The 11,773-nt window shown below is 45.1% G+C and overlaps 1 protein-coding gene across 4 annotated transcripts in view; it reads right to left on the reverse strand.

Moving 5' to 3' along the window:
• slit1a (slit homolog 1a (Drosophila)) overlaps positions 1 to 9,343 on the reverse strand; it is a 100,574-nt gene extending 91,231 nt beyond the window's left edge. For all 4 annotated transcript variants that reach the window (XM_070542414.1, XM_070542412.1, XM_070542413.1 and 1 more), the window contains exon 1: positions 8,836 to 9,343. In XM_070542414.1, the coding sequence (XP_070398515.1) occupies positions 8,836 to 9,044 (209 nt within the window). In that variant the 5' untranslated portion in view covers positions 9,045 to 9,343. The remainder of the gene's footprint in view (positions 1 to 8,835) is intronic.
• Positions 9,344 to 11,773: the final 2,430 nt, after the last annotated feature.

Consider the following 11,773-nt stretch of genomic DNA (forward strand, 5'->3'; position numbering starts at 1 on the left):
AAGGTGTCGAACGCTTGTTTAACCAATACATTTGCAGTAGTCTCTTGCAGAAATTAATTCTTTGTAAGCCGTACTCTGGAGAAGAAAAACACCAGTGCACCATTTTCAGGAACTAGAAGTGAGCCACATCACAGCTGAGCTTCCATTTGGACTCTTATTTCCTGATTTTTGGACGACTCGCCTCGGATTGGATAACAGCAATGCTACTTGCTAAATTGCTAATGCTAATGGTTAAGCCTCGTTTATGCTTCTGCGTCTGTGTCGGTACGGACACGCAACACCGTTATCCGTGGTTGAGTTGTGGGCTCTCCAACAGGCTCGCAACTACAAACGGACTCGAGCCCACTATCCCAAACATCCTTCCAATGAGACGGAGAATGAAAGCTTGTGATTGGCCAGGACCAGGGGCGGCGTTAGGCCCGGCTACTTGGGCTGAAGCCCCGGATGTTTCATGAAAAGCCCCGGATCTAAATCGCGGAAGTAACATGCAGTACCAAAGTCCAACAGAGAGGGAGCAGCTGGCAGTAGTTTGTATACAGCCTGCCTGAGCCTCCACCACTGAAGAAGAAGCCCTTCAGCAGCCGGCTTCTTCTACACTCTCTGCCTGAAATGCATGAGTGAAGATGGACATAAGGATGTTTTTAAGACCAAAAGTACAATGACAGAACCCCAGCTTTGAGGAGACTGGTGCTGACTCAGGTTTGTGAGTCTTATTTGAAAATATTTGTTGTGCTGCTGGTTTGCCTAAAGTTAGCTTATCAGGTAAAGTTTGTTGGAGAAAGAAAGGGAATATTTACTATCATCTCACACTAAACACTAACAGGAACAATACTCTGCCCTGAATATGCTTAATATGTAGCTTCAGATTAAAAATTATGTGGTACAAGATATATATGATGTTGACTAGTGCGTGTGTGTGTGTGTATGCGCGCACGTGCGTGTGTGTGTTAAGCCCCGGATCTTCTTCAGTCCTAAATCCACCCCTGGCCAGGACACTGTTTCTTTTAAAGTCATCAACATTGCACCCTCAAAAAAGTAAAGCGAGCCGAAGATATCTAGTGGTAGACACGGAGCAGTTTGAAGAATACCTTGCAGAAAAATATGAACATGTCATTCACCCGTGACTGGAAGAGTAAGAAGATATGAAGCAAGTGCTTTATTAGAGAACGGAGATGACGGGAAATGTGGGTTTAGAGGTGGCGAGCTGGAGTTGGAGGAGAACGTGGAACAAATTTGCCCCTGTTAAAAAGTCTCTGAAATGCAAAAAACACAATATGGACACAATAAATGCACTATCTTTGACCAGACAGGATACCCCAGGGAAGCACTACGCCCTCTGTTGTCCTGGCGGGGAATTGCTCTGCAACATGTGACCCCATGTGACGGAGAAGACTGAAGGTAAAACGTCTCTGTCAGTACGTGTGCATCTCTTCCTCATGGAGCTGACGGAGAAGCATAAACTAGGCTTTAGCTTAGACAACCCTGGTCCTAGAGCACCGCAGTCCTGCTTGTTTTCCAACTATCTTTGTTGTTCCTGCTGCTGGTTACCTGGATCAGGTGTGTTCAGCTAATTAGAAGCTGCAAGTTCTTGCATGGCTGGATAACGTGCAGGACTGCAGCTCTCTAGGACCAGGGTTGCCTACCCCTAGTCAAGACGTTCTTTGCTGTTTCCTTGATGTTAAAACAACAACAGTCTTTCCTGTCACGAGCCAAGATGGTTGAGTCCATGAATGTGAAGAGACAGTGTGACACATATCAAATCCTAGAGTTTCACCGTCTATCAGAGGCAGGAGACAGGTGTAGGAGACGATTCTCATGTTCAGCCTGCATGAAAAACCCTGAGTCTGACTATAATCAGAAATAAGATTTTAAAAATGTTCATTCAGAGTTCCACAAAAAATAATGTTTCTCACTAACATTACAAAATAAGAAACTAACACACATTCGCACATTTTAAAGTTTTCCACTTTTTTTAATAGGAATTATTTCAGAAAACATTTTGTTTTCACTGACTGTGTCAGAGCTCGGTCCGCATTGCCGGCAGTAAGTCAGGCTCGTGCCCAGTGAGAGTTGGGCTCCGCCAAGGCTGCCCTTTGTCACCAATTCTGTTCATAACCTTTATGGACAGGATTTCTGGGCGCAGCCAAGGTGTGGAGGGCATCCGTTTTGGTGGCCTGAGGATCAGGTCTCTGCTTTTTGCAGATGATGTGGTCCTGTTGGCTTCCTCAGAACGTGATCTTCAGCTTTCGCTGGAGCGGTTCACAGCCGAGTGTGAAGCAGCTGGGAAGAGAATCAGCTCCTCTAAATCTGAGACCATGGTCTTGATTCGGAAAAGGGTAGAATGCCTTCTCCGGGTCAGGGATGAGGTCCTGCCCCAAGTGGAGGAGTTTAAGTATCTCGGGGTCTTGTTCACGAGTGAGGGAAAACTGGAGCGTGAGATCGATCTACGTTCCTACCCTCACCTATGGTCATGAGCTTTGGGTAGTGACCAAAAGAACGAGATCGCAGATACAAACGGCCAAAATGAGTTTTCTCCGAAGAGTGGCTGGGCTTTCCCTTAGAGATAGGGTGAGAAGCTCGGTCATTCGGGAGGGGCTCGGAGTAGACCCGCTGCTCCTCCACATCGAGAGGAGCCAGTTGAGGTGGCTCGGGCATCTGGTCAGGATGCCTCCTGGATACCTCCCTGGTGAGGTTTTCTGGGCACGTCCAACCGGGAGGAGACCTAAAGGAAGACCCAGGACACGGTGGAGGGACTATGTCTCTCACCTGGCCAGTGAACGCCTTGGGATTCCCCCGGAGGAGCTGGCCCAAGTGGCTGGGGAGAGGGAAGTCTGGGCCTCTCGCCTTAGGCTACTGCCCCCGCGACCCGACTCCGGATAAGCCGATGAAAATGGATGGATGGACTAATATTTGAATTGTAAATCCCTACTTTAAATTTTGTAACATATGGGGGTGGTTTAGCAGAATTTCCCAGCATGCCTTGCAAGATGTATTATTGTTTTTCTTGTTGTTTTCTTTCTCTGTGCAGAATTAGAGGACGAGTCTGGCAGGCCAGGCTAACAAAAAACATGAAAATATACTGTGACAACAAGCCAAAAATGATCTGGCTATTAATACCAGCACATGTGATCCTATTCTGATGTAACTGTCTTCAAACAATAATCAATTAAAACAGCTTCACAAGGAGTTCACTTTGGAAATCTTTTTTTCCCTTTCTTGCACTTATTTGTAGATGCCTAACTCTATTTGTCATCAACATTTTGATGCAGTTTGCACCAATTTTCTATGGAATCAGTTATAATGAATTCATTCAGGTGCTCTTAATTTGCAAAGCAGTCCTTCTGTGGTGCTGCTGTGAGCACTGCGAGACCATTTGTCCTGAACAGCTTTGGCCCAGCAGGAAATACAGAAACCAGCTGACTGAAGATCAGCGGCATGGCGCTTTCCAAATTCCACTCGGTGAAAAACAATCTGACGATCAGAGCCCCGAGGCCGTACAATCTAAAACGTGGATGCTCGTTAACCACAGTTACACGCTGATGATCCTTTTTTCACTGTCAAGCGTGCTCCCTGATGAATGAGCACGCTGAGAAGCTGCAAACAGGCAAAACATTCCTGCTCCTGCAGATCGAACGACATATGGAGGTGACAGCCATGAAATACGCAGGTGGGAAGAAAAGAGAGATACAACGGAGAGGAGACAAAAAGAAGACAGAGCCTCTCTGACAGTGTTGGCTGTCTGAGAGTGACGGTGTGAAGCAAGTGTGGCGGAGTGCTGCGAGTATCCAGGGAGCTGCAAAGAGCTGACGGACCGTCTGGGAAATGTCAGCAAAGAGATAAAGCCTCTGAGGTTGGGGCCGGTGCAGAATGAGGAGAAGGTGGCAAAGAATCAGTGGTGCCCATTTAGGCTCATAACGCCTACAGAAAGGAAGAAAAGAAAAGGCCACAGTGACCAAAATAACACTCCTAAACCCAACTGGAACACTTCTATCCACACTAGGAGGTCAGGTTTCTGCTCCACTTGGAAGAAGAAAAAAGAATCCCTTAAGTGTGGCTTTCAAACAAGCAACTGTACAAATTTTACTGAGTGTGCACTGGTAATTATGTAAGAGCTCTTGTGTGTGCAGCGTGTAAAGACGGAGGGCAAACTCCTGGGCTCCTTGAGGGCTTTTTACAGTTTTTCATTCTGCACTGTCAGGCCTCGGGAGCAGGAGTTCTGATAGGAAAGTTAACATAAAGTAGATCTCACACAAAAACACACAGACTGCTCATTCTCAGAGACTGGACCGGTGTGCGGTCCCTTCTGTCCCCTGGAGCCCATCTCCTTGTATATTTTTTGGGGGGGAAACCAAACAAGCAGAGATAATGAATGAGAGTAAAGCAACCAAACCGATCGAACACAGAAGACTCAAGCTACTTTCTTAAAAGGAATCAATTAAACATCTGTTCAACGTGTGTTACAGCTCTGAAAAAAGAACACACACACACACGCACACACACACACGCAGAGGGCTGTAGCCGAAGTGACTGAGGGCTCTTTCATGGTTTCTGGTGTAACTGTAGTTTGTTCAGCAACAGACTTTGTGGTTCTGTTGTGGCTTTTGTGAAGGCATCCAGGCTGTAGGAACGTGTACATCGACTGTAAAGTAGATGAAACATCTGCTCCATCTGCTCTATTGCATACATTGAAGAGACTGGTGCATCTGAAGGCCTCCTCTAGAGAATAAAGTCGTTTAAAGTTGATCGAATGATTAACTATTCAAAAGGTGCAAAGCAGATCCCATCTGGTAGGCGTGCAATCATTTGCTCCTGCACTTGTCTCAATCTAAACGTCTTAACAAGTGGGTTAAAACCGAACATCTACAGCATGAGCCAATGTGCGTTTTATCCCACAAGCATCACCCGTCACCTCAGAGCTCTCGGACTTCAAGCTGGAGAATCAGTTAAGTTGAAAGCAAAGCTGTTCTTCAGCGAGATGAAAGGTGGACTCTCTAAAGTTGATCTTTATTATCTGCTGGAACACGGACTCTCTCAGGCCAAGCTATCACACATGTGCGCTCACACATGCGCGTGCATCATACATCACACAGTATGCCAGTCAAGCATGTATTTAAAGAAAGAACATTCATTGGTTTTAGAAAGCATTTTTGGCAACACGCGCTCTGTTGATGGGGTCATTTCTCGGGTCTCTTGGGTGCGATGGAATACGTTCATAGAGATTTTGTACTCATCTGGAGAGCAGGGCCGGCGGGTCTGGGGTGTGTGTAGACACACACCAGCTGGCTTTGATGCTTAGCACTCAGCCATCACTCTGCTCAGACAAGCAGCGCTCTGACTAACATGTGTGTTAAGTGTGAAAAGGTGACTTAAGTGCTTGGGTCAAATGAAAAGTAAAAACCGGGTGTGCTAATGCTAACTAGAAACTGACAGGCAGATGAAAAGAGTTGAAACGAGGGAAAAGTCCACTTCGGAATTGAAAAGAGCAGCCTGGAATACTGCAGCGAAGCCCGTGAACCCAACCGACGGGAGTCCCCGGCCAGTAATTTCACATAAACATTCTCCGAACGACCATCATTCCAGGCATTCTTCCCCCACACGGGATTAGCAGCAATGAGGATGGATAAATGAGACTACAAGGAAGGTTTGAATGAAATTCTGTCCACCTCTGGGCGAGACAGGGCAGGAATAATAAATCACATAATCCTTCTTATTCATGAGTTACGCCACTTTGTCACTCCTCTGTTCAGGAATCCATTCACCAGTGATTAACGCCAGAGCGAGCCTTGACTTTCTGAATCCCCTCGTCCGGCTCCACCCTCACCTTGTTTCTTTGTCTCTTGTTTTTTTAATCTGTTTCCGTCGCATAGCTGAAAGTGGCAGGTAGTGGGCACGCTGTGCTCAGCCATGTCAGGGTAAATTATGGATCTGGGGGCCAGTGAGCTGTCAGTTGTAGCAGCTCTGTGCTTGTGCCAGAAACTCTGCAGGCAAGGACTAGCTGGCACATGCACACACACCTCCCACCTCTAGCTCTGATAGCTATCAAAGCCATGCTAACCCCATGTGCTACCATCTAACATTACTTATTCACGGCACGCACACATGGAGGCACATGCCCAAGTATATGAATAAACAAAAGTGAATATATGCATGTGGTGAGCAGCCTCCATCTCTTCTGTGTTGGGGGAGCTGCAGCACACTCCCAGATCTCAGCAGAAGGTGCTTTCTGGCTCAGTGTTGTCATTTACATTCACTAAAACACACAAATCCTCCTCCTCTGAAAATCAACTCATTTACAGACCGCAGGAAGACTAATCCAGTAGGGATGCTCTTTAGTCCGGTGGAGCAAAAAAACTTAAAGGGGATATAATGACCATATTCTCTTTAGTTATAATAGTTCTATGGTCTATAAAAACACGTTTATGAAGTTCTTTGCATTAAAATCCTCTCACATGAGGCAATTAAAGGAGTTTTAATCTTGACGTTTTCAGTACCTTCCAGAATGAGTCATTTCAGGGTTTTGTCACTATAAGAAAACAAACTGGCCCCTGATCAGGCTGCTATAAGTTAAGAAACTCTGATATCCAGGAGTGGTTCAGAGTCTATCTTACTCGTGAGAGTTAGTTTTATTCTAATTTCCCCTTTTGTGACATCACAAATGGGGATTTTTTTAAAACAGATAAACAAACACTTGCAGAAAACGGGCAGACTGTTTTTTATTTACTGTTTGAAGTGTTTACAGAGGCAGTAGAGACCCACATGGCAGTATAAAAATATGCAAATGGTGATTTATTTTGCATCATGTGTCACTTGTAAGTTTCCTCCCAGTTTAGGTCTGCTTAATGAACATTACAGATTTTCTCTCTGCTGAGTTTGGTAACATTGCACATTTTTTGCCAACGTTGATAAATGTAAAAAGACTTTTGGAAAAGGAATGAGTCAGAGAGAGATGAGAAAGGGAAAATGGTTTGATATAAATTGGACGCGGAGGGGACAAAGAGGCCAGCGGCCCATCGGTGGAGGCGTGTGATTTTAACACATGGAGCTCAGTCTCATTACAGGCTCTGGTCTGAGGAGCGCAGGGGTCAAAGCTGATCCAGACCTACACTGACAAGTGCAAATGGGATTCTGCTGTCCGTCTCAACAGCTTCAAAACACACAGCGAGCGACACACACACACACACACGCACACACACACACACACACACACACACACACACACACACACACACACACTAAAGCATCATCTTGTTAACACAGACACAAACACACATTATCCAAGAACAAAATTGTATATTCACTCTTTTCTAACAACAGTGCTACATGTCTTCCTCACCATGCATCAGTACTTTTTAACAGCATTGCACTTTTACAGATCCATATAACAAAAGCTTCCGGTGATATTTAAGCTTAGAAAACAAGACCCAATAAGCCCCGGAGCAATTCTAAACAGCCATTACTCATCTTTGACCCCAAAGGTGGCTGCATAAATTCACTCACTTGATCGTACGTTTTCCAAACACACACATAAATCAAGAAATGCACATGGGAGCATCATGTGGGGCCGGCTGGGCTGTGTGGATTTGCACAATCACCTTGATGAATCACCCTGCGAAACGGCTCGCAGAGAGGAACTCTTTCTATTGTTGAAACAAGAACTTCCTAGCAGAGACCAGCCATCTTTTTCTTGACCTAAACACACACGTCAAAGGGAGGAAGGGGGAGGCAATGACCCAGGAATAAATTACACATGACCGTTATGCACAGGGTGTTTAAAATTCAATGTCCCGAGTGTGCTGGGCATGCTTGGAAAGGCCCAGAGGTGCTGCAAGGATAAAATTGTCAGCTCTACATGACCCACAATCGCTCGTGCAACTCTTGACATAAAGAATGTGTGCAGAGGCAGGGAATATTTCCAGTGTAAACGGTCATTTGTGGAAAAGGAAGTCATAAAAGGACAGTCTCCTCACTGATTTACTATTAAACCAGCATGTGCATATTTGCAGCCTGCAGGAGAGCGAGAGAGAGAAAAGGTGTTCTTAGAAATTAAAAATGGAAAGTATGAAATATGCAGTCAGTTCCAACTATGCCACTGCCTGACACTGGCTTTCTGTGCTCCGCTCCCGCTGCATGTTTTATTCACATCCGATATTCTAAAAGCTGAAACAGAACAATCTATTTCCCCCGTTAACTTGCACTCCTTCTGATTTACTGATGAATATTTCAGCGGCATGTCAAGGAAGTCAGAGGAACTCCGCTCTGCAAGTCAGCGTCCACCTCACTTCTCCCATCATGGTACAGGTTTTACAAGACAGCTGTGTGTGATGCACATGCAAGTCTCACATAAGTAACAGGTTTTCTTCGTTTTCTACATGATTTAACAATTTGTGGAGTGAGGGATCAGAGGAAAAGAGAATAAAGGAGAAACATCCTTAAATATCACAGAATTTAAACCGAGCACAAACTAGGGGGTATTTGAAGCTCAAAAGCACTTTTAAACTTGACATTTAAGCTTTTTTAAGTGGTGCAAACATAAAAATGTGCTATTTTGTTATATTCAAAGCAACAAAAAAATGCAAAAACGAGTTAAAGTTGGACACACTTTAAAGGTAACATCTGTCCATGCTTGTCCCTGGTGTCTATTTATACCTGACTGGAATGCCAATGATTGACACACACACACACACACACACACACACACACACACACACACACACACACACACACACACACGTACCGGGCTATTGTTCCATTTTGTTCAAAAGAGAGAGTCATGTGTGTTACAATGAAACAAGCAGGAGGAAAACAATGAGAGGAGAGGAAGACAGAGGGACTCACAGTCTTTCAGTGTTTCGTGGGATGTTTCGTGGCATGGTTTTGAGACCCAGTCCATGGCAGTCCACTGTGGTGCCGCTGCAGGTACAGAGGGCTGGGCAGGCACCGGTGTTGCCTAAGATCAGGGCAGAGAGCATCACCACCCACATCCACCGCCCAGCCGGTCTCCCCATGATTGTCTCCAAGCAGCTTCCTTCACTGGGCATGTTCATCACAACAGCTCCTTGTTCTTCTGCTTCCTCTGTCCACCTTTCTGTCCCTGCCACAGCTCACAAGTCTGCTGGGATTATTTTATTTTTGTGGTGAGAATAAGCAGAAAGATATCTCAGCTACATAAAGAAGAAGAAAAATCCTTTGTGATGCAGGCTTGATATCCACTAGTTTTGCTGAAAAAAAATGGCATGGAAGCAGCTTTCTTTCTCTTGCTGTTCTCTTTGCAAACTCCTCTCCTATGTTGTCTTTGTGGAGTTGGTCTGCACACGTCTGTCCTCCTCTCACTTAGTCCTGCTCTGCTCGCTGGAGAGAGAGAGGGAACAGGCAAAGAAAAAAGCCAGTCTCTCTCTCCCTCTCTCTCTCTCTCTACACACACACACACACACACACACCAGTCATCCATCACAAGGATCTACAAATAGCAGTACCCCCCCCCCCCCCCCCCCCGACTCCACCCCTACCCCTCCTCTCCACCCTCACTCCTCTGCCTCCTCATACCCCCCACCACCAACACACACTGCCTGAAGTCTTTCTCTTTCCTGAGATTCCTCCTCCACTCCCTTGGCTCTCCTCGCAAAACAAATCTACTCCAAGTATCACTTTTTTTTATATTATTCATTCTTTTCTTACGTTTGCCTCCAGGCAACCCCCTCTCACCACCTCCAGCAGCTCTCCATGGAGAGTCCTAACCCGTGTGACACTCCAAAGCCTCTGCCCAGAGGGAGAGGCTGCAGGGAGACATGTCCATGTGTGAGAATCCACGAGGGTTATGAGCACTAGCAACAATCCAGCTATAGGGGAGTTGAACAAAAGAGAACAAACGATAAGAAAGTTTGGATTGCAACATGAACACCAAGTGTGACCACACACACACACACACACTGCAGGGAAACCTGAGGGGTGAGAAAAAAACATACACGTTTTTCTCCATTCATGTATCTGAAGCCACAGTTGCAGAAACTATAGCTTTACATAAAAACATTCATACCTGCTGTTATTTGAGTTTAGAAGAACAACTCAAACTCAGTCCGTCACACAGACCTGCATCTGCGGGATTTCATTCACTCTAAAGGAATTCTTGATATTTGTTGATAAAGGTTGACCTTTAATGAAGAAAGTTCCCATCGATTCATCACACACTGGTGACGTTCATCTCCGCATTTGACCAACCCCCGTGGGGAGCGGTGGCTGCGCTCGGGAACTATTTGGTGGTTTAACCCCCCAATCCAACCCCTCAAAGCTGAGGGTCAAGCAGGGAGGCATTGGGTCCCATTGTTAAAGTCTTTGGTACGACCCAGCCGGGTTAAGGCAAGTCCAACTAAACTTGTCTGAATTCATGAACATGCAAAAAAATAGTAATTTCACACAAGAGTGGATACTGACGTCCTGGTTATCCAGACAATGTGACTGCATGGCAAAAAATGATTTTCAATAAAGTTTTAAAAGGCTTGTTTTAAAACATCTGCAAAATCAGCTATTAAATTGGTAGCACTTTAAAAAAAAGGTCTTATTATGAATGTTACTTAGTACAATATTAAGCATTAATAAACAATTAAAATATTAATAGCTGCTTAACCTAAGCAGGATACCCCCCCCCCCCCCCCCCACACACACACACACACCATGGCTCTTTGTCCTAACCTAAAGGACACTTGCTAGTTTACAATACCAAGAACATTAATAAAGGAACGCTTTGTTTATTAATGCTTAAAGGCACGCATGGCCGCTTTGGCGTGCTTTTTAGCACCCCCTAGTGTTCGGAACCAAAAGTGAAACGTATCTCTTCGCTGTGCGTTTGTCTTTAATCTAACAGCTGAAATGTCTCCTCAGCCTTCATTAGTTTCTACAGGAGCGCTTCCTCAATAATGAAATAAATCAGCTGTGTTCATAATTTTGGGACAGCAGAAGCTCAAGTAGGGCGTTATCCGGTAATTGGAAGGTTGCAGGTCCGATCCCGGCTCTGACCAGAGAATGCTGCTGTTGAGTCCCTGGGCAATACACTTAACCCACCTTGCCTGCTGGTGGAGGTCGGGGGGACTGGTGGTGCCAGTGTTCTGTAGGCCTCGCCTCTGTCAGAGCACCCCAGCGCAGCTGTGGCTAATGCAGCTCATCTTCACCAGCCTATGGACGTGTGTGTGAATGGGTGAATGACTGATTGTGTTGTGAAGCACCTTGGGGGGTTGTAGAACCCCAAGAAGGCGCTATACAAATACAGCTCATTTAAAACAAGCGGGTAAAGTGCTGGAAGCAGACTCCAGCGCCAGGTATGTCAGCTCCATTTCTTCTAAGTCCAACAGGTGGCAGCCCACCACTCTGAAGTTGCAAATGCATATTCTGGCCACAGAGGACATTTCGTTATCCTGTAGTCATTTTAGCACATGCTGGCTCAAGAAAAGGATTTTACAATATGACAAAGTTACATAGTATGCCTTAAATAACACAACAGTAACATTAATAAAGAGACCCTTGTTGTAAAGTGTTACTGATTCATTCACCACATTTAGTCTTAAAACTAGCAAACAAATCTAACATTTGATACTTTTTAGAAATCTATCCTGGCAAATTTAGCTCAGCTTTGGCAGATCTTTTACTAAAAACAAAATCTTATCACAATTCAGCTGTATTTGTAAAAAAAAATGTTCTTTCATGGCAAATAAGATCAAATGTCTAAAAACAAGTTGTTTTTGTTTTACTTTCTTGAAACCAATTTTTTTTCAGAGTGGCAACA

The sequence above is a fragment of the Nothobranchius furzeri genome, chromosome 12, assembly GCF_043380555.1.
Source record: "Nothobranchius furzeri strain GRZ-AD chromosome 12, NfurGRZ-RIMD1, whole genome shotgun sequence".
NCBI classification, from domain to species: Eukaryota; Metazoa; Chordata; class Actinopteri; order Cyprinodontiformes; family Nothobranchiidae; genus Nothobranchius; species Nothobranchius furzeri.